The 25,758-nt window shown below is 41.5% G+C and overlaps 4 protein-coding genes across 10 annotated transcripts; 3 read left to right on the top strand and 1 right to left on the bottom strand.

The window, feature by feature from the left end:
• The first annotated feature begins 495 nt into the window (after positions 1–495).
• LOC115742206 (cytokinin dehydrogenase 6) lies at positions 496–3,232 on the top strand. The gene is made up of 5 exons (XM_030676341.2): positions 496–1,298; positions 1,663–1,790; positions 2,002–2,262; positions 2,362–2,624; positions 2,710–3,232. Exons 1-5 carry the CDS (start codon positions 626–628, stop codon positions 3,029–3,031), a joined length of 1,647 nt encoding a protein of 548 aa, XP_030532201.1. The 5' UTR covers positions 496–625; the 3' UTR covers positions 3,032–3,232.
• A 5,417-nt stretch (positions 3,233–8,649) lies between these two features.
• Positions 8,650–13,397, top strand: LOC115742208 (probable glycerol-3-phosphate dehydrogenase [NAD(+)] 1, cytosolic). Its single transcript, XM_030676344.2, has 6 exons — positions 8,650–8,935; positions 9,024–10,264; positions 11,063–11,284; positions 11,486–11,733; positions 12,392–12,531; positions 12,933–13,397. Exons 2-6 carry the CDS (start codon positions 9,604–9,606, stop codon positions 13,057–13,059), a joined length of 1,398 nt encoding a protein of 465 aa, XP_030532204.1. The 5' UTR covers positions 8,650–8,935; positions 9,024–9,603; the 3' UTR covers positions 13,060–13,397.
• Positions 13,398–13,856: 459 nt separating this feature from the next.
• On the top strand, positions 13,857–17,482 carry LOC115742210. Of its 3 annotated transcripts, none has more exons than XM_048279092.1 (4): positions 13,857–14,158; positions 15,850–16,158; positions 16,965–17,049; positions 17,193–17,482. In XM_048279092.1, the coding sequence occupies exons 1-3, from the start codon at positions 13,998–14,000 to the stop codon at positions 17,032–17,034; spliced, it is 540 nt and encodes a 179-aa protein (XP_048135049.1). In that variant the 5' UTR covers positions 13,857–13,997; the 3' UTR covers positions 17,035–17,049; positions 17,193–17,482. The 3 variants fall into 3 exon arrangements, with proteins under 3 accessions (XP_048135049.1, XP_048135048.1, XP_030532207.1); XM_048279091.1 differs by having other exon boundaries at positions 17,137–17,482; XM_030676347.2 differs by having other exon boundaries at positions 13,859–14,158; positions 16,965–17,482.
• A 1,952-nt stretch (positions 17,483–19,434) lies between these two features.
• Positions 19,435–24,547, bottom strand: LOC115742203 (zinc finger CCCH domain-containing protein 53). 5 transcript variants are annotated; one of them, XM_030676339.2, is made up of 11 exons: positions 24,278–24,547; positions 23,985–24,064; positions 22,305–23,543; positions 22,021–22,197; positions 21,707–21,892; positions 21,488–21,588; positions 21,143–21,397; positions 20,887–21,037; positions 20,504–20,728; positions 20,296–20,388; positions 19,435–20,198 (listed from the first exon to the last, which is right to left on the bottom strand). In XM_030676339.2, exons 3-10 carry the CDS (start codon positions 23,267–23,269, stop codon positions 20,316–20,318), a joined length of 2,133 nt encoding a protein of 710 aa, XP_030532199.1. In that variant the 5' UTR covers positions 23,270–23,543; positions 23,985–24,064; positions 24,278–24,547; the 3' UTR covers positions 19,435–20,198; positions 20,296–20,315. The 5 variants fall into 5 exon arrangements, with proteins under 5 accessions (XP_030532199.1, XP_030532198.1, XP_030532200.1 ...); XM_030676338.2 differs by lacking the exon at positions 24,278–24,547 and having other exon boundaries at positions 23,985–24,266; XM_030676340.2 differs by lacking the exon at positions 24,278–24,547 and having other exon boundaries at positions 21,143–21,398; positions 21,495–21,588; positions 23,985–24,266.
• Positions 24,548–25,758: the final 1,211 nt, after the last annotated feature.

The following is a 25,758-nucleotide window of genomic DNA, read 5'->3' as shown; positions in this document are numbered from 1 at the left end:
ACACTGTTCATACCTCAAGCTTTGCAAAGAGAATCATGGAAGGCCCCCGCAGTCTCTCTCATCAGATCTGCAATTAGATACGCGATGTTTACACTAGTACGACAATAGGATCCAGAACGAAAAAACAAACTCATCACGCATCATCCAAACGAACAAAGACTTGACTAGGGGAGGCATCTGTCAACTGGAACAGAGGAATGCTGATTCCATCCCAAGGTTATTTTTTTTTATTTTTTGCTGTAAATGGCAAAGGCATCCTTAACATGATTAACGAGAAACTATTGGAGATAAAACCCCTTCGGTGCAAAAGGTGATAGTGTGGTTACAACTGTTTGAAAAAGGGAAAAGATTTGTGAGATCTTCCTTTCTTGTGACTTTTCCCCCTCAACTTGGCTTATTTGTGATGGCTTCCCTCATAAATGAACGACCCCGAAAAAAGAAGAGCTAAAAGCAAGCTCCTAAGACTCTCCCACTGAAGTAGGCAGTCTTCATACGTGTTCTTTCCAACGTAGATAGGTTGACTCTGCCACCAAATCTCCTCCCTTTAAATTCCAGCCTTCGACCATTCTTTTCTGCCTTGGTACTGCTAAACCTCTCCTTTGTTCTTTCTCGCTACAAAAGATATATGGAAGTTAAAGTCTTCCATCTTCCACTTCTTCTGACTCGTCCAGTGAGAAAAATGAGAGAGCCGGCAGCAAGTTCCCCCCAGCTAAAGAACTTTCTTAGTATAAGAAGCTTCTTGCTCTTATTACTGAGCTGCATAGCTGCTAAACTGAGCCTTTGCTTTTCCACCATCCCGTCTTCACTACTAACGCTCTCCCTTGATGGGCATCTCAATTTCGATGAAGTCCAGCATGTGGCCAAAGATTTCGGCAATCAATACCAGTTGCTGCCTTTTGCAGTGTTGCACCCCAAGACGGTTACGGATATTGCCATCACCATAAAGCATGTCTGGCAAATGGGTCCTCACTCCGAACTCACCGTTGCAGCCAGAGGCCATGGTCATTCACTTCAGGGTCAGGCACAAGCCTACCGAGGTGTTGTGGTCAACATGGAATGTCTTCAGAGCCCAATAATGCAGGTCCATGGGGGGAAATTCCCGTACGTTGACGTTTCTGGTGGAGAGCTGTGGATAAACATACTGCGTGAGAGCATGAAATATGGTTTAGCCCCAAAATCATGGACAGATTATTTACATCTGACGGTTGGTGGTACTCTGTCAAATGCCGGGATCAGTGGGCAAGCATTTCGACATGGACCCCAGATTAGTAATGTCCATCAGCTGGAGGTTATTACAGGTACTACCGATGCAATAGTTAAAGAAACCAACAGCCAACATACTTCATCATGATATATAAGACGAGGGTCAACGTACCACCACAAACACAAAGATGGAGAAATGACACAAACAATCATCTCGGCCTTTGTTGCCCAGCCGCCCCTCCCCAACCCCACCAACACAACCCCACCCCCCCCACCCAAAACACACACACACACAACAAAAGAAAAGGCTTTTTGTCCTATCTGCACTGATTATTTATCCTAGTACATCTTATCTGCCAGGTTCTCCATGACAAATCGCCCAAATTCTATTTCTAATTGAAGCACTCCAAGTCCACGCGAATGCATGATAATTTTGGTCATTTCATAATCTAAATGCAGGAAAAGGGGAGGTAGTAAGGTGCTCAGAGACTCAGAATGAAGATCTCTTCCATAGTGTCCTTGGAGGACTCGGACAATTTGGTATCATCACCCAAGCTAGAATATCTCTTGAACCGGCACCTGACAAGGTAAACACACACACCCATGTACCTGTACCTACATAACACTACTTAATTGTTTACACTATATGCCCCCATTGAGGAGTAGATGTAAGCATAAGATCACAATCTCCTCAGATCGCAGATAAATCCAGACATACTCATACATTTAGACATATAATTGCAAGATTTAATGCAGTAGAGTTACAAAGTATTCTAAGATGGTTACCAATTTAAACAGGTGAAATGGATTCGGTTGCTCTACTCAGATTTCAACACATTTACCAGAGATCAAGAGCATTTGATATCTTCAGAGAATACATTTGACTACGTTGAAGGATTTGTGATAATAAACAGAACTGGCCTTCTAAATAACTGGAGGTCATCCTTTAGTCCACAAGACCCACTTCAAGCAAGCCAGTTTGAATCTGGTGGACGAACTCTCTTCTGCCTTGAGGTGGCCAAGTACTTCAACCTGGGGCAGACAGATAGCATAATTGAAGTAAGATAACGCAGTCAAGATTTAAATTTCATTCTGAACGCAAGTGTCATCATTAGTTGAAAAAAAAGAAAGATTTTAATAGGTTATTTTACATTTCAGGAGGTTGAGAGGCTATTATCTCCGTTGAATTATATCTCCTCAACGCTTTTCCTATCAGAAGTATCATATATAGATTTCCTGGACAGAGTCCACATATCTGAGGTCAAACTCAGGTCAAAAGGTCTGTGGGAAGTTCCGCATCCTTGGCTTAATCTTCTCATACCCAGAAGCAAAGTTCATCGATTTGCTGAAGAAGTCTTTGGCAATATCCTAACAGACACGAGCAATGGTCCCATTCTCATCTACCCAGTCAAGAAATCAAAGTAATGGCATGCAGAAACAACAATTTAATCCTCCATGTTTCAAGAAATTCCAAATCTGACTGATAAATTTGTCAATTTATTGCAGGTGGGACAATAGGACTTCTGTATCGATTCCTGAGGAAGATATTTTCTATTTGGTGGCATTCCTTTCCTCTGCAGTTCCTTCTTCCACAGGAACTGATGGCTTGGATCACATTCTATATCAGAACAAACGAATATTAGATTTTTGTGAATCAGCCCATCTTGGGGTGAAGCAGTATTTGCCTCACTATACTAGACAGGAAGACTGGAAGACCCACTTTGGCCCACGCTGGGAAGCTTTTGTAAGGAGAAAATCTGCTTATGACCCCCTAAGGATACTTGCACCTGGCCAAAGAATATTTCAGAAGGCAGTGCCCTTATCATGATACTCACCTTTTCAATTTCTCAAGTTCCTTTAGAGAAGCAAAGCAACAGAGGAAGACCCTCGCCAAAGGCTAGGGGGAATGCTTTAGTTACATATATTATATATACTGCAGAGCGTTGATTATACTATTTATTCTAATTCCTTGTGTCTTCTCACTTATTATAAGTAATAAGAAGGAGAAGCCTGTATCAGATATGTTTAACCAACTGCTTACTTAACAATGAAAAGGTAGAGAGGAAAAAGAGAACATGCTCCAAACCCTTAGAAATGATATACATGACAAATCCACAAAGCGAATGAAAGCAAATCATGATAGTTTAGGACATATTGACTATAAATGGAAAGGAAGGCCATTCTGGCCTAAAAATTTAAAGAAAGGTATGCCCCTGATATACTATTTACTAAGGAGAAACATAATGAGTGGCATTTCAAAAAAGAAATGCCTCTGTGCCAGACGAAGGCCAAGTACAACTGCACCAGCAAGCCTCTGTACGTGTGTGTGCGCACGCGCGTGCGTGAGAGAGACAGACAGACAGACAAAGAAATTATTTTCCATCAGCAAAATAGAACAACCAATTGCACATGCAGCATACACTGATGCAATTCATCTCCAAAAAATTTACAGCACTCATGACAGGGATGGAATGGAAAGATACTAGAAGTTGATCTCCTGCACGACTTTTCTTCTACATTCTGAATAATTGCGTGTAAAAAAGATTTCAGACAAGTAACAATGGTGTGTTAACAAGTGATAATTGCTATTATCAACAACACAGAAAATTAAAACATATCATTTCCCTGATTATAGGAGCATCCTTGAGATGAGCACTCTGTATGTAGGGGAACCACAGCAATAATATTGCTTAAATACACTGGTGAAGTATGAGACTGGGAGGAGTTCCACATCAGATAATTAAAGTTTAAACAGATAGCTTACTGAATAAGATTGCTCATTGATCGAACTCTAGGCTCCCGCTAGCGATCTCCCGTTATGAGGTGCAGACCTTTGTCACTGAGTCTTATAGGTCACATTAGAGCCAATAATCTGAGTATAGCCCCAGTAACAATGGGCATTTAAGAATATCTCAGCAAGAATCTCGTGCAACATCGCTTTGCTGAGTGAGGTTGCTATCAAGCCCATCACGGTTCAGTCTAGAGGAACAGAACATAAGCGAGTGAAGGTGTACGGATTGAGACATCAGCAGACTCTGAACTTGGTACATCCCTTGAGGTGCCACACAGCCATGGGAACAAACAATTTAACTATAGGATACATACACTTAATATTAGACCTGGTAATGGGTGGATGTTGTCCTTGAGTCGCACAAAACCAAAGGCAAGATGTCTACCAAATGAAGAAACAGAAACAGAGCTTCATATGCTGCATGTATAGTTCACCGAAACATTAGAAGCAAAAGAAAGTGGAGCCATGATTGTTATTTTCCAATATCCGTTTAATCAATGAACTTGCTCACTTTGTTAAAATTGCACTGGGAAATAAGACAGACTCCCATGTTTGATCTCCATTGTCACCAGCAAAGAGCAGAATCAGCAGACAAAATTACGAATTAGCATTTAGTCAACATCAACATAACCTTCATCCCAAACTAGTTGAGGTCGGCAGTCAATGAACCCAAAAATAAGTAAAATAAAAGCAAGACCGATTGAGGAAAAAGAAATAATTATATAAAAATAAATATATATAAAAAAAAAAACTAAAAAGAATAGTCCGGAACATAAGAATTCTACCCTTGCACAATGCTAATAGCTTTCCTCCACTTTGTCCTAAGACAAACCGTACGTCAATCTATTTCCCACTTCATTAAATCTTGTTTTACTACTTTCCCCCAGCTAAGTTTCGGCCGACCTCTTCCTTTCTTCATGTCATGCTCCCGGTAACAAATTTCTGTTCTTACCGAAGCATCTAGGGATCTCCGAAAAATATGCCCAAACCATCTCAATCTATGTTCTCTCATCTTTTCTGCCACCGGTACTACTTCAATTTTTCGTCGAATATCTTCATTTCTTATCCCACACATCCACCTTAACATCCTCATCTCCGCTACTCTCATTTTATGCTCATGTTGCCTCTATGCTGGCCAATATTCAGCTTCGTATAGCATTGCAGGCCTTACTTCTGTTCTATAAAATTTTCCTTTTAACCTAAGAGGGATTTTGCGATCACACAAAAACCACGATGCACCGTGCCATTTCATCCAATCTGCTCTGATTCTATGACTTACATACTCATCAATCTCTCCCCCATTTTGCAATATTGATCCTAGATATCTAAAAGCATCTTTCTTGGGTACCTCATATCCGAGCATATTCACGGATTCTTGATCTCCTCCTCTTGCTATGTCAAACTCACACTTCATGTATTCGGTCTTACTTAGACTTAACGTAAATCGTTTAGACTCCAACGTGTTTCTCCATAATTCTAATTTAGCGCCAATCCCAGCCCCGATCTCATCAATAAGCACAATATCATCTACAAATAGCATACACCACGGCACTTCATTTTGGATAACTTTTGTTAGCTCATCCATAACTAGAGCAAAAAGATAAGGACTCAAAGTAGAACCTTGATGTAAGCATACTGTGATTGGAAAATAACTTGATGTGCCATTACAAGCCTTCACACATGTAGTAAGACCATCGTACATATCATTGATTGCCTCTACATACTTCGATGTACGAATTAGCATTTAGTATTTATCCAAAATTACACCGTGAGGACTTCAAATCAAAACCTTCTCTCTAAAATTAACTCAATTAGCAATGTGTTTATTTTGGCTTTCTCATGCACCTTATCTTCTGCTTTATGCGACAATGTCAACGAACATTCAAAACTTGTATTCTCCCAACAATGCCAAAAGAAATACATCTTTTGAGCTAGACAAAAAGGACACGCCAATGAACAGCCAAAACTTGCATCCATCCTACAATGCCACAAGAAATACTTCTTTTGAGCTAGACAAAATGGAGATTTAAAAGAGTGAGAAGATCTTTTCCACTCAACATATCCTGGAATCCGTTTTCTCAGGATAACTGGGACCATGTTAGTCAATGGTGCTCAGAATCCATGTTTCTGCTGAGTCACTGCCCAGTCTGCACTTGTAGATATGTTCAAGTTGATGTAGACGGGCCCCAGGGGCCACCTTACTGAACCTAAAATGTAGTGGCTCAAAATTTCCCTCTACTTTTCAGACCATTGGAACTGCCAAAGGCACTTGACAGATCAAGGCATCGCCTACTAAAGTGACGGCCCAATTGCCAATTGAAAGGGAATATTCGCCTGAAATGGACCTTTTGTGCTACACAGGGTATGCATGTAAAGACTTGAAAAATCTCGAGAATACTATCAACCATTCATTCTAGTCGTACTTCCAATGATTCAACAGCACTTACATTACAGTACACCAACAAGTGGCATTAGAACGCTTCTGTGACGTTCTAACCATAAGACAGGTGCTTGCTTCACTAACATCAAAGTTGTTTGCCGAGGTTCCTCCTTGGGAATACTACAGTGCGACACAGTTCCAACTTCGTAGTCAACGAAAAAAGCTGAGTGACACAGAAACCTACATTATTCCCGTTCTCCTAGAACCAGAGCCTGCATTGACCATGGAATGGAATGCAACTGTCTCCTTAGAACCTGCAAAGCTAGATGCTGCTTTTCTGGCGACAAGGCAGATCTTTCTGAAAGATTAGATACCAGAGTAACCGATTTTTCACACCTATCAATTCAACGTCCATCAATCACAGATGTCTTCTTCTTCAACAACATCGTGTCTTCAACTTATTTACTGTTGCCCACAAGGATTCTCAAGGGTGCTGTAAAAATAACTCTTTTCCAGCAGAGATTTCGTCAAAAAGTTTTTAACTCAAGAAGGGGAATATCAAGAAAGGCGTACTCTGTGCCTGTGAACAGCCGTAGAAATCCAGCCCTTCTACGTTGCCACTTCACCGGGTCTTTCGTCAATCCAAGTTATATCCAACTCCCTGCACATATCCAAGAAGACCCGCGTCTGTCTCGGGAGCATTTAGGCAAACACCTTGTCCTCGTGCACGAAGATGATTTCGCTCTCCAACGAGAGAGGAAAAAAACGAGCACGCGAACCGATTTCCTCCCTCGTTCTGAATCGAAAACCCCAATTGATCCTGCCGAGAATCATGTAAACAAGCGTTGAAGGCAAGGAGTGCAAGAGGGTATCGTCAGTGTTACAGTGTTACGTTGGTCGCCGATGAGGCTGACGCGCGGGATTTTTAACCGAACCTGTAATGATGTAATAACGTGGCGGTTATTTTCCCCATCCATCCATTGCCTCAATGAAAGGGATAAAATGCGCCGTTTATATTATTTCACTAGCCAAAAAATATAAATATTATTTACTAGAATCAGCAGAAAATCGGCAATGCTTCGGTAAAGACTACAAGTTATTTTACATTAACAATGAGAAATTACTAATCATGGATAAAAGTCACCATAAAGATATATAATTGAGAAAAAACCCGTCGCTTAAATTCTAAATCGAGGAGGCGCATTTCCCATTCTCTAGATTAATAATCACCGTCTCCATCGAAAAAATTATTATACTTTTAGAAGGAAGACTAATGGGAAGCTTGGAAAAAAAAAATCATAGCTCAACATTTGGCTAAATGCTGAAAGCTTGATGTTGGTCCCCATCAACATGGAGCTTTCACATTTCCAAAGCCAACTTTCATCCCAAAGTCTTTTGAGAATGGTTGCTAAACGCCCTACATTTTCTCCATGGGGCTTTGGAGCTTCAATAGGATTTGGAAAAGCTAAACTAAACGCACAATAAATATAATCAATAAGGCACTAATCACATATAAATGTCACTAGTGAGATATATTATTAATTTTTTTATGTTCACAATTGAATGAACTTTGCGATTTAAGTTATAAGTTGTGTTCTTTTTCGTTTTGAACAAACTAAACCATTTTTTTATAGAAAAAGTTATCATTGAAGAATTATTAAGATGCTATTAATTAACGATAAGTATACACTCAATGTGAAAAAAAAAACTCTAGATTGCGATATGAAAGCGATTTAGGTTCTATTTATTTCGTGAAAAATTGAATGGTCCAAAAAACATTTTGTTAAAAGTAATTGCTTGAATCAATTAAAAATAAATAAATGATTGCAAATTGTTTTCATCATCCACAAAAATATTTAGACATGAATTGTTGTCGATAACAAAAGAAAATTTCCATTGATTAATAATTTCAAAAGTTATAAGCAATTATTTTTAAAGAAATGTGTTTCAATCTATTCATTTTTTGCAAAATAAATGGAACAGTGAGTTAATTCTACTCTCCATTTTCTGCTTGAACAGCTTCATTGTTCCATAGTTACTTTTTTGTTTGGTCGAACTGCATAGTTACTTTTGCTTCCATTAAGTAGAAGGATTTCCATCTTCTTCTTAAATTGTCCTCTCTGATTTTTTATTTTTTTATTTTTTTGAAAGGTGAAATTTTTCTATTGGTTTTTACCGTCAAGGAAGCTCATCAGTTTTGCGAGCTACGCACGACTTTCGCAAGCAAGAAGTCCCTCCCTCGAGTGGAATTCGGAACGAGCGAAGTCGGTATAAACCAACATGGGCCCACCTCTTTTCCTTTCCGATAATATTCCGGTACGATGATTCCGATGAACATGAGCTGGGCCGTGATGAAAAGGAGCAATCTTTTTCGCAATTTTCGTTCATGAAATCTAACCAGAGCGCGCACAAGAATTCTGAATCTCCGATAGTTGTGTTCTTTGAAGAGCGCACGAAACTTTCGACATTGGTTGCGTACTATGTGCAGCCGTGTACGCAATGGTGGCTTTCTGCGTTTCGTCGGAGGCGCTTGGCCAACCCGCGTCTTCACTTCAATCCCCGTAAGAAACAAGAAGCGCGAACGCAAGTGTTGCTTCTTTTTCCTTCTTTCTTTTCCTGTTTCAAGTCAAACATCGCGTTTTTAATCAGGAGAATCGCCATAGCCTTCGTATCTTAGTTTTCAGACACGAAGCGGTGCAGTGTGACTCGACAGAATTGCGTGATCACGCGTGTACAAAGTGGGTTTGTTGACGGAGAAAGCGTGGGAGGACGAAGTTTCTCTTTGCTTTTTGGCTTTCCTCTTTCTTTCTCTTCGTCAAGTTCCCCCCCTTTGCGAATTCGCTTCAGCTTTCTGTTGCATTTTTTGGATGGCACGAGCAGATGCAGACAAAGAACCCTTGAAATCGACGTGCCCCGCGTTGAATAATCCGCCGAATCGAAATCAAGTGCATTTCTTTCCCACTTTTCAATCGTTGTTTTTCCTTGTGCCCGGAATAGTTTGGTGTGGTGGGGTTGATAAAAAGGAAGATGCCGAGCACCCAAAGTTGGGTCTTGTTTTGCATGTTTTTGATTAATCTTCCCCGCAGTACTTGAAGTCCTAAACCCTGTCAAGTCGAAACCTCTTTAGGAGGGGTTAGGGTGATTGCCTAGGAACGGGGTGTTCAATTCAACCTGTGTTCTTTGTCAGTCCTGAGCGCTGAGCCTAAACTTAGTGAATAGATAGGAAGAGATGGGGGAGACCTCTGAAGAGATGACTAACAATGTTTACTCAAATGGGTCGATTCAGAGTATTAATGGGTCTCTCGAAGAGAAGGTGGATGAGCTCCGTTGCCTCATGGGAAAATCAGAGGGAGATCCACTCAGGATCGTTGGTGTTGGAGCCGGTGCTTGGGGCAGTGTTTTTGCAGCTATGTTGCAAGATAGTTATGGTCACTTGAGGGAGAAAGTTCTGATTCGTATTTGGAGGAGGCCCGGAAGATCAATCGATAAGGCTACGGCTGAGCATTTGTTCGAAGTGATCAATTCGAGGGAGGATGTGTTGAGGCGGCTTATTAGGAGGTGCGCATACTTGAAGTACGTAGAGGCAAGATTAGGTGATAGGACGTTGTTTGCGGACGAGATTATGAAAGATGGGTTCTGCTTGAACATGATCGACACCCCTCTTTGCCCTATGAAGGTGGTCACCAATTTGCAGGAGGCTGTGTGGGATGCCGACATTGTAGTGAATGGGTTGCCTTCAACAGAGACCCGCCAGGTGTTTGAGGAAATTAGTATGTACTGGAAAGAAAGGATTACAATGCCTGTTATCATATCCTTGGCGAAGGGTGTGGAGGCAGAGTTGGAGACCGAGCCCCGCGTGATTACTCCCACCCAAATGATTAACCGAGCAAGTAAGCCCCTATCCTTTCCGGTTTCTTGACCAACTAGACATTGCTGTCTGTTACATGGTAGGCCTAGTATCCATTTTCTTGGACTAACGTACTTCAGCTGTCGTATTAACAAAGCAGCTCGACTTTTACTATGGGTGATAATAGCAATATATTTGTCTGATTAGGATGATTCACATTACAAGCGCTACAGCAATCCCTTCTTGAAAACTGATCTTTCTTTGCTCCACCCGTTATTCTTGTTAAGGCAGAGAACTTCTCTGCTTGTAAATTATGTGAAGCTGGTTTCATTGTGATCTGGCATTTATATTTCAGCTGAAACGGGCTATCAAAGATTCTGTAGTGTTAGTTTTGTTTTCTCATTTGCTTATTGAGGAGCACATTGTGTAATGAAATATCCCATTGAAGATATGAATGCTGGTTTTGCCTCTGGCCATTTGAAAATAGTCGATTTCATTTCTTGACATGGCATAATCTGCTTTTTAAGGAAGGAAGAATTAACATTTTTATTTGGAGGGTCCATTCCTGTTGCTTGTGATGCTTCGGCTCACAGAACTTCAAATTTCAGTTTCCACTTTTGATATCTCTTTGACTGGCCAAATGGTTAAAAAAAAAAAGCAGCCTTCTTAAAAGGAAAGGAAATTGACAGAGAAAGCTAATCTTGCAAAAAGAATTATCTGGAGAAGTCTCATGCTATTTTTCTCTTCCTGTTTTTCTTTTGTCCTTGTCTTTGAATGGTGAACAACTCTCCTCTCATGGGTACTATCTTCTTAATATTGTCTCTATCATCATTCTTTGCAGCTGGAGTGCCACTAGAGAACATTTTATACCTCGGGGGACCAAATATCGCCTCAGAGATATACAACAAGGAGTACGCCAATGCTCGAATATGTGGATCTGCAAAGTGGAGGAAGCCTTTGGCAAAGTTTTTGAGGCAGCCCCACTTTATAGTGTGGGACAATGGAGACCTTGTTACTCATGAAGTTATGGGTGGTTTAAAGAATGTCTATGCCATTGGAGCGGGTAAAGTTGTTTGCCTGGCAATTTTACTTTAGAATCAGGAAAAATGTTGTCCTGTCAATGCCCTTTTCTCCTAACAAATCATTGATAGTTCCTTCCCCCAGTTCTGTTTAGGAGCCTTAGTATACTAGGTTTGAAGTTTTGATAAGCTATACAATTCTGCGATTGCACCTCTTACAGCTCCTTTCAACTTGAAATTCACAGGTATGATTGCAGCTCTGACAAAGGAAAGTGCCACCAGCAAAGCAGTATATTTTGCACATTGTACGTCAGAGATGATATTCATTACCCATCTGTTGGCAGAGGATCCTGAGAAACTTGCAGGGCCCTTACTGGCAGACACATACGTAACTTTGCTGAAGGGTCGTAATGCATGGTATGGACAAAAGTTAGCTAGTGGAGAACTGAACCTTGACATGGGTGATAATATCCAGGGGAAGGGGATGATTCAGGTATTCAATCTCAGTCACCTTTAGGTGCTGTTGATAGAAACTTTTGAATTTGAGTCTGTAAATATGAGAATTTTTACTTGATTTTGGTGGATGTCTTTGAACTGAAATAGCTAGTCAAAAGAGTGTCTTCCAATTATCATGTCTTCGGGATAGATTTATACCACGTGTCACTCATTTTCAATTCGTAATTAGATGGACATATGACCAAATAAAAAAGTAGTGCTGGATAGTCCAGTGCTTTCGGGTGAACAATCTTGTGATTGAGAGGGCTTCAGTAAGAATTGTTTGTCCAGAAACTTTTCAATTTGAGTCTGTAAATATGAGAATTTTTATTTGATTTTGGTGGATGTCTTTGAACTGAAATAGCTAGTCAAACGAGTGTCTTCCAATTATCATGTCTTCAGGATAGATTTATACCACGTGTCACTCATTTTCAATTCGTAATTAGATGGACATATGACCAAATAAAAAAGTAGTGCTGGATAGTCCAGTGCTTTCGGATGAACAATCTTGTGATTGAGAGGGCTTCAGGAAGAATTGTTTGTCCACTGCTAAATTTCTTGGTACAATATTTTGTTTTATCCATAGGCAAGGCACGCGTTCTAACTTCTAATTTACTATGTGATGCAATTGTTCTGCCTTGTGTTTGTGATTGTAGGGAGTCTCGGCCGTGAAAGCCTTTTACGAGCTGCTGAGTGAGTCATGCTTGAGTGTACTGCATCCTGAAGAAAAGAAACCAGTGGCTCCTGTGGAGCTGTGCCCAATCTTGAAGAAACTATACAAAATTCTTATTCTGAGGTAACAAAAGCTCTTATATTTCGTGCCTCTTCCGGGTCCCTTTTTCTCTTCCCTCGTATCAGAGAAATTGAAGGTAGTGTACCCAAGTGAATTGATTGATCTGTGTCTTTCATGGGCTTGATAGCCACACTCTGTTGAATTGTTTGCCCAAACATTTGAAGATGACCGGACTGTATGCGTGCGTATTATATATCTAAGAATGGATGAGTTGTAGCAAAAATGTCGAATTCCATCTATGCAGCAAGCCCTTTTGGAGGTAATGTGCGCAAATGCGCAGTCCAATGAATTAGATAGACTTCGGCATAGCATTTCATTAGATTACTTTGCTCTGCACCATTGATATGTCATTGATGTTGGGGGAGCACAGCAGCAAAATGTGATTTTTATCAATTTGTTTGCAGGGATTTCCCAGCAGAAGCTATTCTTCAGGCATTGAGAGATGAATCCATGAATGATCCTCGAGATCTCATCGAGATAGCTCAAACCCACGCATTCTACAGGCCATCGCTTCTCGGGCAACAGCCTTGATATGATGCACTTCCATCTGCATGCAGTTGCAGCCTTTTTTGGTCCTGGGCTGAATATCAATGGGAGTAGATGGTCCCTCGTCGCTTGTATTTTTCTGAAATGGTGGGGCGTCGGGAATGTGTTCTGTGTCCACTGGAATATGTTCCTTGTAACTCATCTCTGAAATGATGATTGGCGCGTCGGGATGCATCTATGCTTGTTAGACTTGGGCTTGTTTGGCGGGGAGTCAAGAAAGTAGCCCGGTTGGCAACGTAGGATAGGAATTGTACGGTCACTATCGACTCTGTAAGATTGAAGTTTTTTTTTTTTTTATGAAGGAGTGGAAGCAAATTGAAGAATCGGCAGAGTTTTTTGCATATTCATCTCGAACAGCCGAAAACGAAACAATCATCTGAATGACTTGCGCCGCAAGATCTATGCATCCTGTCTTCCCTGGATCCGACAGGGTTTGACGCACGAATCAGAACCACTTGCGATGACAAGGGGACCTCAAATTTGGTTCAATTTCTACAAAATTGGAGTTGTGATGATAGACAATGGTTTGGAGAGTGGCAAGCAACTATGTTTCACTCCCTCTATACAGGCCTAATTCGTTCAGTTATCTTTCACCATAGACAACAGAGTTTTTAAACCATCTAGGGAAATGGATACTTTCACAAACTGAGATATCTTGTTAAGTATCATGTACCAAGAAATGATACGGTTGGTTTTGCTGGAAACCACAAATTTTAGTGTAGTTTTCGTCCATCATCATTTTGTTCCTTGCTCTATTTTCTTTTGTCAATTTAGCTCGAAAAGCGTTCAATTTTGCTGGTTTTCCGCTTCCTTTTACCCGAGCGCTCCGCCGACATGGGACGGGTCAAATAACAGGCAACCTTATTCCCCCCAAGCGCACACACACACGCACACACAGAGACCCACAAAGAGAGGAGAGAGAGATGTCTCTGGTGGACTACGACGCTTCTTCGGACGAAGACGTTTCGGAGGACGAAGACAACGAAGAACAAGTAGAAGAAGAGGAAACAGGAAGGAAACCAGAAGCCCCGAAACCCCGACTTGCTCAATCCCAGCCTTCTCCTCTGCCTCTTCCTCAGATCCGGTAAATTTCCTGATTCTAAGGATACGGAGTTCGATCGGAAAGACTGCATATTTCCCTTTTTCTTGGTAGATTTTCTTACGACATTACGGAAGCGAGTGCCCTCTTTTACCCTGTTCAATGTGAGCTCCGTCCAAGTTACCTAACACCTGGCGATTGTGAATACTGGGATGTAGCAATCGACGGCAGAGTCAGCGTCGACGATGGGTTCCGTTCTCTTTGTCCAGTGTTTCGTATCCTGATTGTATACTGTGTGAGACATGAGGCATAGCAACTGTGCCCTAGATCCCCAGCTCGGATAGAATTAGTTTGTTGGTTAGTTACTTAGGTGGGTGTTCCGGTCGATGGTTGTTCATAGCTTCGACTGACAACTCTTCTGATAAACGCCCTTAAGTATTGCTCTGCCAAAATCACGGTGATGAGCCTCAAAGTTCTGTCTTGTTGTTTTATTTTCATTTCTTTGACCCATGGGATTGCATACCAAGTTGAGCCAGTTATGTCGTGCTAATCGAATGTTGTCGATCAGCTTTGGCTATTTGGTTCGCTTGTTCTTGTATTGAATTTCACTTGATTTTGCTTCGAGCTCCAACATTTCTATGATTTTATCCTTTCTTTTTGTGGTGATAATATAATGAACAAGCAAATACCATTCTCATACTTGAAGGTGCAAAATTCCTCTTCCCTACATAGGGTTTCCACTTTGAAAATAAAATAAATGCCGATAACTTTGGAGAACTGGTGAAAATAGCTCGAACATGATGATTTGTAATTTAAGGACATTGTGCACCATGGCTGGAGTCTGGTGATGTTGGCCATGAATTATACGTCTTGGTTTTTTCAATTCGGAAGGTGATGTACTTTGAAATGCATCTTTATAATCTGAGAAGTTGCTCTAAAAGAGAAGGTTACATTGCTTAAGAGTTTTATGGAGATGGGGACACTCTGTAAGTGGTTCCGTTTTCAAGAATATAAGTTTAAGCATTTGCAGCCGATAGGGGAATAATTGTCTGATCCCACTGTCAATTTAGCCAATGTTCTTTTCTATCTTTTAAGCATGGTAGAGTTGTTTTTTTCCCTTTGTTTAGAAATTTTGCTCACTGCCTTAGCCTATTTGATCTACTGATAGTTGGTATCAAATGTTTGTGTCACTTTTATGGTGAGGATGTAGGGTTAATTGCTTTTTGGGTCAATTACAAGTATATGAAGCTATAGTGGGACTCGATAAACAAATTTTCTCAAAAAGGTTGATGGTGGAGAGAGAGAGAGAGAGAGAGAGAGAGAGGGGGGCGGGGAGGGGGGGGAGTGAGGGAGAGGGAGAGGGAGAGGGAGAGGTAGTTTCCATACTTTGAGTAAGTTTTCCTATTACTATGTAGATTGACATAAGAGTTTGGCTATGAGAGAGAGAGAGAGAGAGAGAGAGAGAGAGAGGCGTAGTTTCCATACTTTGAGTAAGTTTTCCTATTACTATATAGATTGACATAAGAGTTTGGCTATATTAAATGGTCAAAAGTTGCACTAGTTATTTGGATTACCCATTTCAGTTAGCATGGTATAAAGGTAGGACTGTTTTTCCTAGTGATCTGTAAGAGATTCAGTACATCTTTTTCGTGATCTGCCAAAAGTTTGCAATTGTTGCTGGATGTAACAAGGCTTGAGTGTTTTTGGTTTGTAATCTTCAGTTGTGTTGTCTATAGGGAATCATCATATGCATCAGACCATCAGCTAGAAACCACAGCAGGTTCACCAGCGCCCCCTATTGAGAAACTTCCTGATGCTTCCCTCTTGTTGGATGCTCCGGCTGGATTGGCTTCTCCGTTGAGCAGTGGTGACCATGCTTCTAGAGTTGCAGCAGCAAGGGCTGAAAGTGCTCTGCGAAAGAGAGAGTCTCATTCGTTATCTTCATCTGTTCCCCGCAGCAAAATGCCAAGGGGGACATTACCCCATATGAAGAATGTTCCAGATACTGTTGATGGACTGCTGGTTCCTCCTCAGCTTAGTGGAAGGTTAGTCCGTACTAGACTTTGACATCTGCATTACATGTCTCCTTTGCTCTGCAGATAAGATTTTTTGTTCTTGTAAAAAAAGGTGGTTTTTCCTTTTTGTTCTACTTTCCCTCTGAAAATGCGAAGACAGGAAAAAGAATATTATAAGATTAGAAAGTCATGAAAAAACAATTTACAATTCTACATGTGAATATTTGTATATTTTGTTAGATTTACTGTGTTTTATGTTAAAGAAAAGTAATTGTGGCTGCAGTAGAAAAAAAAATTAAAGATAAAAAGATCACTGGAAAGTAACTCTGTAATTGAAGAGATGATTATATAATATTCCAGACAAATTACCAATAGAGGCTTGTACCTGCACAAGCAGTTACATAGAACAAACACTGAACAAGAACACAAACACCTACTGAGTTGAATCAGTGTTGACTGAGTCAACTTGGATACCTTGATACAAGTACCAATATGTATGCAAGTACCCTAACATGAGTATGTGCCATATGACACGCAATCTGCCTGCGCGACTTTTTAGATCAACCTCCTGTATAAACTTCCACAGTCTGTCTCCTCGGAGTTGGATCAACCTCCGGCCCCACATTAGAAGTACGTGGTTTAGAACTGTGATTTATAATTTGGATGATTATTGATGCTGGACCTTGGTAAGTTTAATCTTCCGCACTGATTCAAAGACAATATTTTCATCTTGTAACTGATTGGTAATTTCAGTGGTCATTTTATCGAACTTTGTTTCCTGTGGATGCAAGAAAGCATTAGGACTGATGAGTTGGTTCTTGTCTTTTTTCTCCTAGGAGCAATGTTGTCACTGAAGATATCAGCAAGTTGTTTGTAAAGGGACATGCAGAGAAATCATCTCATTAGGGAACTTACAAACAGGTCTTAGTTTCTTCGCTGTATCCTTATCACACCTCTCTGATTAAAGCCATGGCTATGCTTACTTTCTTGAGGGTCTGGCATGTACAGAATGGCGAGCAATGTTGTATGAGAATGATCCGATGAGAGATTCATAAAGCTGACAGGATGATGTCATGGAATTGCGTCAGAACATAAAATTTTGTATGTGCTAGAGCGTGGATGTTGCAGGAAACTATTTGGCAGATCCATTCTGTTAGTTTAATGGGGCACATGGTATGATACTGGCATTGATAAGTTGAATCTACCCTGTTGATGGAGGATAAATGTGTTGCTAAAGTCACATGATTTGTGAGGTTTATTACTGCCGTGATGGGCTGTATCTCCTAAAAATAAATTTGCATCATTTCTCTTCTTCTCAGCCGGCCTATGCCTACCCTAATTACGCTGCTGTTCCCTTTTACTCTGTTAGAAGAATATACATCTACCTTTACATCGTTACAAGACTTTCCTTTGCGAACGAGATAATATGGTTAGCGGCCTGGCCATGGTTTCGAAAACTTCCATGTGTTTTTAACATTTCTTTGTCAATACCGTCTGGAAATGATAAAAGAGTATATCAGGAGATATCTCTACGTATGTACTGAAGAATGTCAAGATGAATCTGTATTGTTCAAAATTCTTTTCATGATGTTGACTCCTTCCATCTAGATAGACTGAAATCCTTTGCAATAGTTCTGATACGATGGCAGGATTGAACATCACCATTCGAGGACACCAACGCTAATGCTTCTTCCATTTGCAAGATGAGTTTGACTTGATAAATGGTGTAATTTGGCCAACAACGGAATATAAGCTTTGTTAAACTTCAATTCCTGCGTTTATTCACCTCTGAAGTTCCTAGGGGCTTATCCGACAGACATTATTATTCTAGAGAGATGCGTGTTCAGGGAAGAAAGCGAAGTATTCTGTCGAGATATGACGAGTTGTTCCGTGGCCATGGTATGATTTCACAGGCGACCAAACCAAGCCAATAAAATTCAGATGACCAATTGGCAATTCTTTATCAGTATTGCGTCCTCCTCCTCCATTAAGTCTTCACACCAGGTGTTGGATGTAGACCCAAGAGAGCCTCATGTCATTGAATCAGGAATCGATAGAGCAGCCACAACCCATCATTACACAGAATCGTAAGCCACCATAACTCTCACTCCAAACAATATTTTAATTGAGCCGGGGACAAACATGTCTTCATCAGATTGGGTCCATGATTATCTTCTTTATTACAGAAAAACTCTTCTGGGCCATCATCACCCCCCAACATTGAAACCCCCCTAATCATGAAGAACCTATTTTTCCTCCAAAAAAAAAAAAAACCAAAAACAAAAAGCAGCCTCCGCCAATCAAGAAAGTTCACCTTGGTCACACCTTTGAAAACTTCCACTAAAGTTTGAAATAATCACTCCCTCACATAAGAAAAAAGTACACAAACAGCAAAAAAAAATGATATATTGCGCATTTGCATGTCTCTGTCTTTACTTTGCCAGCCTGTCTCTCCCCTCTCATTCCATACTTTAATTTTTTTTTTTTCCCTTTGGCAATGTACCCTTTTTGAGCCACCCTCCAATTTCTCAGCTATTAATGATAAAGGACTGCTCTGGTAAGGGAAATTTTGCAGGAGAGTCCCTTTACTTCAACTAAGAACGTGAAAGTGATCTATCTAAAGATTAGATTATATTATATTAAACTGAATTTCTAGCCTGTTTTGGTTCAAGGGAGGGGGGGAGAAGGTGGGGATAAAACAGAAAAGGAGAAAAGAGAAAGGGAATCACAAGGCTTCACTGACTGTCACACACACTCACAAGTGCTGTTAACAGACCCAGAAAAGATTCCTGCAACTACACACCGTGCACTTTTGTCATACGTGTGGGCATCAACATCTACCTTTAGATCTGTGCACGTCCTTTCCTCTTATTCAAGAACCCCCCATTAAAAAGATTATGCAGCAGAGAGAGAAAGACACAGTTCTGCAGCATCTCTCACATGGGTCTGTATTGTTGGTGTGTGTGAGGGAGAGACCCCACACAACTGCACAACCTGGCATCAATTATATTTCAATATTTTAAGGAGGGGAGGGGGACCCACCGTGGATGTGTCAGCAACCCCATGTGAGATCACTGTGACACACTGGGTTCTGTGGGGACCGCATTCCCCTCCATGAATGGCAACAATGAAAGGCCTCTTCTGTTGACCCCACCACCCACCACATACATTTGCATATGTTATCATGTCACTCCCACCTAAATTTATATTTATCTATATGGGCAAATAATAATAAAGAGACAAACTTTTCTAAATTTAAAGGCAACACACACCCAGGAGAGACAGGACACAGAGAAGAGAGAGAGGGAGAGAAAGCTGAGCCCTTTTTATAAATTGAGAAACTGATTTCTTTCTTTTTGGTTGCTGATCTTCCACTACTTCCTTTCCTGTCTGTCTGATCCCCACGAGTAGTTGAACACAAACTGTTGTGTAATAAAAAGCTACAGTAAACATCAAACACTGATAATCAACCTTACAAATTTGTACCTGAAAACTCAGCTGACTGACTAAAACTCTATTCATCTCCGCTTCTCCCATCATCTTCTCCCCTCCCCTTTAAATCTCTCCCCCAAATTACCATTTATGGATAAAAAATCAGCCCTTGTAGTCCCTTCTTTGCCTTTTTGGCCACTCCCTGGTTCTTTGGATTCTCCGATTCTTCTTTGCTGTACAAAGATTTGATCTTTCTTGTACCCTAACAACACAAACTAACAGAAGACTCTTGCTAATTATGGACTCTGCCACCCTCCCAAAGGAGAGGCCGTAGTAAAAACTTGAAAACGGGAAGAAGAGGAGATTTACAGCTGTGAGTTTTAAAATACTACACAGAGACTGTAAAGTTCTCCTGGTGGTCCAAACTGCAACTAGAAACAACATGTGAAAATAGCACAAACAAAGGAGATTGGGGTATCCCATTTCATTTACTCATTTTTTACGTATGCATTTTTGTATGGTATCCAGTAGTATAGTATGGATAATTGAGGTAGTGGTGATGGTGACGGTAGTGGTACTGATTCTCTACAGATCTGACCTTGATCACAGGTTTGTTTGGTTATTGTTGTTAATCTTTCCTGCACATGTTCAGACAAAGCAGACACAACCATGCTCAGTGAAAAATGGCGACTCACAAAGCCTAACAATACTAGGCAGATCAAAGGCAAAAATTACCTCAGTCAAGGAAGAGCCAGCTATATACCCACGGGGCACGTTGGCCCTCCGGCACCGGCATACATTCCTATGGCCCCATGACCAGAGGAAAATCTGAGAAGTTTGGAGGAGAAACTGTTGTCATTGCTTTCTTAATAGCATAATTATTCTGGTCTGTTCTTTTCGGTACATAAGCTTTAGATTATGCAATATTGGGATACAATCTTACCTGGGGATCTGGCAGTTGAAAGTTTTGAATGATGCCATGTCCACGGCAGAGGTGCCCGGGATTAAGGGTGAAGAGACCGGGTTATTGCTGTTAGGAGGAGAAGATGAAGCCGAACCTGCACCGTCCTTTTCGGCCTCTCCAACTACATTGGTAAAGGAAGAAAAATACTCTGTGGAGGCATTGGTAGGAGATGCGAAGGGACTGTCAGGAAGGTTATGCTCCAAACTGCATCATTTTACGAAAGTTCAAATGAATCGGTCAAAGTAAGAAAATGCACTAAAGCAGTGGTTAGAAACTCATGCAGGCACAAGAGAAATTGCTATTTGCTCGAGAAAAATCAATTCATTTGACAAAGCAGAAGCATATTTATTTTCCACCTATACCTTTCAGCCAAGCCTCCATCTTCAGTATGGGAGCTTTCCTTGTCATTCCCATTATTCTTCTCACTTCCAGTCAAATCTTTCCCAGCAGAGACAATCGCAGACTGGTAGTTCAAGGGCCGACCATCTGATAAGCCAGGGCTAGAGCCATTCTCTGAATTAAGTAAAGAAAGAGAACCTAATCTCAATGCTGCATTTGCCAAAGGAAATCAATTGGCCAAAAATTGAATTAAGAGAGCCTAAGAGAAAACAGGTATACCTTCCGTTATGCCCAGGCTGCGAACCGAAGGAACGTTAAGGAAGGTTGGATTGTTGAACAAAGTGGGCGATTGAGTAGGAGATGGAATGGGTGAGCCAGTTGAGAGAGCCCTCTGATGATGATGCTTCTTGACATCTAGAAGCTGCAGACTCATCAGCCGTTGACTCTGGAGTTCGAGGGCTTGTTGTAGATCGGTTTGCTCATCGAATCTCCTCCTCCACAGCATGTCCTGAGAATTGTAAAACGTCCTCGCTCCTGCATTACAGATCAGAAAAGAGGGAAGTTAAGAACAGCCCATGACTAATCTCACAATATGAAAAATCCCACTCAAGCTAAAATTCTAACCGAGGTTGAGGTTGAGGTCAAACGGTCCCACCCTTGAATCTAACCCGGTCGGAGTTCCACATGGCGAAAAATCACCCCTTTCCCCCAGCTGGGACTGCTTCCTGCAAAACACCACAAAAGACTAAAACTTGAGCTCATTTCCTCTCATCAACACAAGCAAACAATGGACAGGCAAACGTCAAAAGAACAACCAAACTGAGGAAGAGTGAGAAAACGTGCCTAAACTTGTCTGGCACTTTCCCCTTCTCTTTGTAAGGCTTGACAAGAACCCTAGCATCACAAACAAAATGAGGGTTCCCTTTGGCCAAAATGAGCTTCACCGTTCCTGGGTAAACAAATGTAACAAAGCCAAACATCCTCTTCTGCTGATAAGGAATTCTTACATCTTGCACCGGCCCAAAGTTGCTTCATACACCAGCCATATAAGAAAATGGAACAATCAAAACAAAGTTCTTGATATGAAAAAAAAAAAAAACAGAAACCGAAGAAAGAGAAACCTCCAAATGAACTTGCTAGAGAAAAACCTGACTCACCTGAAATAGTTGGAAACGTCTTCCTCCTTAAAAGTACTGTCAGCTGGGAAAGTCAAATAAATCTGCCTAGAAGCTGGGTTCACACAACCATTCACTGAAAAATCACTCCTTTCAAGCCTTGATCTGCCATACTTGTAAAAATCATCGCCCATCATCAGTGCAGCAGCAGCAGCAGCCCTGCCCACATATGGTCCTTAACATATCATATCACACGTACGAACACGAAAGATAAGAGACTTTGTGTGAACATATGTGACGTCCCTTTAATGACATGCATAGCGTACCTATGAGCATCATTTTGGTGATGGAGAAGCAAATTCATGGACTTGGGAGAGTAAGGGAAAGTTGCAGAACCTATGAGCTGAGAAGCAGCAGCTAGTCTCTGCTGCTGAGCAGATTTGGACCTCAGAACAGCTTCATGGCACTGACCCATCATGTCCACCTTATTCGGGGAGCCGACCACCGCGGTCGCACCGCCGTCCGGGCTGCCGACCAGAGAAGCGGCATCGCCAAGTCCACCACTGTGCAAGAACCTGCAGCTGATCCCATTCTTGCAATACCCTCTAGCATAGTACAAGCATGGCCTCCATCCAACTCCACAAGATGGGTCTTCTGAGGACCCCGAGCACACATCGCTGACCGAGCAGCTCCTCCGGTGCACAGAGGCGGCCCAGCCGGAGGCCGCTCCGCCGTACACGGCGGTGGGGCTGGACAGCAAGTCCTGCTGGGGGCAGAACATATCAGGGTTGCTGGTGGGTCCAAGGGGTGGGGAGTTATCGTTGAGGAAGGACAGCTGGTCTTGGAGCTGAAGCTCATCGATCATGGTGTCACTGCCTCCATTTCCATACAAACAAGAGGAAGAATTTATCAGATCATCTCCGCATGAGAGATCAGAGAAAGCGCCACCACCACAACCCCAAGAAGATGGGCTGTGGATATTTGTGAGAGAAGATGGAGAAAAGCTGTTTCCTTTAGGCCTGGAGGAGATGGAGACGGGGTTGGTGGACATGAAAGGAGAGGGAGAAGAAGGTGTGGAGGGCGTTGAGGGAGAGTTTGAGGGAAGGCTCATGTCCTTCCTTGCCTTGAGGACCACTGAGTGAAGCAGAGTCTCTGGTCCAAGAGCCAGCCTGATCATTTCCTTCTCACCGTGATCTTGGATTAGGAGGAGACCCATGATCTTGGAGGCATTCTCAGGGTCTAAACTTTGGATTCTTGAGAAGACAATCCTTGTGGCTTCGTAGGCGTCCATGGAAATAAAATGGAGTGAAGTGGTGAGTATTCTTGTTTGGTGGCTGTGCGGCTTTCACCTTTTCGCACCAACCCTCTTGAAACCTGTTTTTGCTGGCGATGATCCTTTGAGCTTAGTGTTGCCTGCGAGAGAGCGAGCGAGGTTGTTTTCCCTCTCTCCCTCTCGGTAAGTAGAACTTCTTTCTCAACCACAAACCCCACCTACTACCAACTCAGCTTGTGAAGCTGTGTGATGAGTTCTCTTGAGTATTCCAGTGTCTTTCTTTCTCATGCTCCTGCAAGAACCAAGAAGAAAAACAAAGGGGAAAAAAAGGCAAAGAAAAGAAAAAGGAAGCGTTAAAAGGAGTGCTAGAAAGAGCTATTCTCGTGTGTGTGGGAGGGGGTTGGAACTTGAAAGCAGGCGAGGAGGAAAGATGGAGACTGAACAATATTAGAATATATAAGAAAGACTTTAACTTTTCATCATCCTTTGTTAAAAAGAGAGAAATAGGACATGTTGGTTGGGCAGAATTTCTTCATACAGAAACCAGGAAGGGCTAAAAGTAGTAGCAATCAATCATATGAAGAAATAACGATAAATAACACTTAACACACCTTTCTTTGATAGCATTTTTCGTTTCTCTCTGGTTCTTACCAGAACTGAAAATTCAAAAACAAAAAGCTCTCTGTGCACGAATGAAGTCTGCAGCAGTAAACTGACTGCTCTTGTGGCTTACCATCAAAATCTGGTCTTTCTTCTTTCGCTTCTGACGAGAAGATCAGACTCTCTCCTCCTTCAATGCTCTCTCTCTCTCTCCTTCTTCTACACCGGTCAAAATTCAAACTTTATAGCTGCAAAAAGCAAAACCCCCAAAGCCCTTGTTCCTAGGCTGGTTTCAGCCATGGCAGAAACCAAAAACAACCCTATTTAGCTCAAATTTGCTCAGTGTGGTTTCTCGGGAAACTTAGGCCAAGTTGGTGGCAGTCAAGCTGAAAAGGAAAAGAAAGATCAGCACCCCCCACCCCCCACCCTCTCTCTCTCTCTCTCTCTCTCTCTCACTACCCACCTAGAGTTCTCTACCTTCTCCCTCTCTCTCTCTCTCTCACTAGTCACTCTCGCTGTCTCTCTCCTTTCAAAAAACAATAAAAACAAAGACTGGTAGGAGAGGAGGAGTCCCCCACTGTGGCAGTGAGTGAAGTGATAGAGAGAGAGAGTATGCGGAGAGTTGAGTGATTGAAGATCGAAGCGGATCCAGATCTGTGCTTCAAATAGTGCCCGTTCTCTCTCTTATGCTCACTCATACCGTCAATGACCCAAGAAAACTCCTTTTACTTGTTCTTTTGTTTCCTCTTCATATATTCAGCTCAATCGCTAATGAAAATCTGAGGTGACCCAGTGAAGAAGCACAAACCCACTTGCAGTTCGTGGACCGTGAACAGCACACGCTTATGGAATCAAAATACGAATTATTGGCCCGGACAAACTTTGGTTTTGAACTTGATTGGCCCCAGGAGTTATCACACGTCCAAATTATTGTTTAGCTTCCATCTGATGAACCGCAGGACTTGCTCAGCCACTCGTCTGATAAACAAATGATTTTGCCTGTTTGTTCGGTTTCTTGAATTCAAAAAATAGTTAAAGCTCAGTTATATAGTGCTTGAGGAGGATCTATGATGTTATCAAGTTGAAAGATACACCAAAAAAATCTGGGCTTTGTTTAAATTTCTCATTGCATGTACTTGGCATCCTAATCCTGGAGAAGAAAAAGAAGAAGAAGAAGCGGCTTATTAGAAATCAAGACCATAGGCTGATTGAAACATGATGGATGGAAATGGGGCCCATATCCCTAAAATCTTTAATGTCTAGTAATTGGAGAGTGAGTCATTTGATGCTTAGTTTTTTGTTTTGGTTTGATTGAGGCATTATGGATTTTGTGGGAGAGTGTCAATTCTCTCTCTCTCTCTCTCTCTCTCTCTCTCCCTTAAAAAGGTGTTTTCTTTTTTGATCTCCTCCATCCTCTTTTTCTATATTTTGCTTCTATTTTTCACCATATTCCATGGACATCATGAGGGATCAACTTTTGGCCATGTCCCACCACCATGCTCCCTCTCCTTTCATCTCCATGGGGCTGGGTTCTCCATTGCCTTGAATAATTGAAATTATGGTGATTGATGATCATCACGGTGATGGAAGTTTTATAATCCATTATTTGATTTGCGAATGTGGGAGTGGAGAGGAGCAAAAGGTGGACCCTCATGCTGGAAAATAATCATTACAAAAGTTCATGTATAAATGTTCTGGGGATTTGTAAATGTTACTTGCGTTCTTCCTCCTTCAAGAGTTCAAATATTTGTATAGAGTTAGACCAAATATGCTCTCTCTCTCTCTCTCTCTCTCTCTCTTCCCCCCCCCACAAAAGAAAGCTCAGAGAGAGAATCACAATAATTGACAGCACAAGGTTCAATTACTTTTGCTCACCTTTTGCAATATTCATTTCTTTTTCTTGGGGA

The sequence above is a fragment of the Rhodamnia argentea genome, chromosome 5 (genome assembly GCF_020921035.1).
Source record: "Rhodamnia argentea isolate NSW1041297 chromosome 5, ASM2092103v1, whole genome shotgun sequence".
NCBI classification, from domain to species: Eukaryota; Viridiplantae; Streptophyta; class Magnoliopsida; order Myrtales; family Myrtaceae; genus Rhodamnia; species Rhodamnia argentea.
Note: the sequence above shows the minus strand (reverse complement) of the source record. Positions and strands in the feature narration are given on the sequence as shown.

Coding starts and splice junctions, on each gene's coding strand:
- LOC115742208 (XM_030676344.2), top strand. CDS start 9,604: ATGGGGGAGACCTCTGAAGAGATGACTAACAATGTTTACTCAAATGGG. Junction 11,734..12,391: donor AGGGGAAGGGGATGATTCAG/GTATTCAATCTC, acceptor TTGTGATTGTAG/GGAGTCTCGGCCGTGAAAGC. Junction 12,532..12,932: donor TACAAAATTCTTATTCTGAG/GTAACAAAAGCT, acceptor ATTTGTTTGCAG/GGATTTCCCAGCAGAAGCTA.
- LOC115742210 (XM_048279092.1), top strand. CDS start 13,998: ATGTCTCTGGTGGACTACGACGCTTCTTCGGACGAAGACGTTTCGGAG. Junction 14,159..15,849: donor CTGCCTCTTCCTCAGATCCG/GTAAATTTCCTG, acceptor TGTTGTCTATAG/GGAATCATCATATGCATCAG. Junction 16,159..16,964: donor CCTCCTCAGCTTAGTGGAAG/GTTAGTCCGTAC, acceptor TTTTTCTCCTAG/GAGCAATGTTGTCACTGAAG.
- LOC115742206 (XM_030676341.2), top strand. CDS start 626: ATGGAAGTTAAAGTCTTCCATCTTCCACTTCTTCTGACTCGTCCAGTG. Junction 1,299..1,662: donor TCAGCTGGAGGTTATTACAG/GTACTACCGATG, acceptor ATCTAAATGCAG/GAAAAGGGGAGGTAGTAAGG. Junction 2,625..2,709: donor TACCCAGTCAAGAAATCAAA/GTAATGGCATGC, acceptor AATTTATTGCAG/GTGGGACAATAGGACTTCTG.
- LOC115742203 (XM_030676339.2), bottom strand. CDS start 23,269: ATGGACGCCTACGAAGCCACAAGGATTGTCTTCTCAAGAATCCAAAGT. Junction 21,589..21,706: donor AAAGTGCCAGACAAGTTTAG/GCACGTTTTCTC, acceptor GGTGTTTTGCAG/GAAGCAGTCCCAGCTGGGGG. Junction 21,398..21,487: donor TGACCTCAACCTCAACCTCG/GTTAGAATTTTA, acceptor TCTGTAATGCAG/GAGCGAGGACGTTTTACAAT.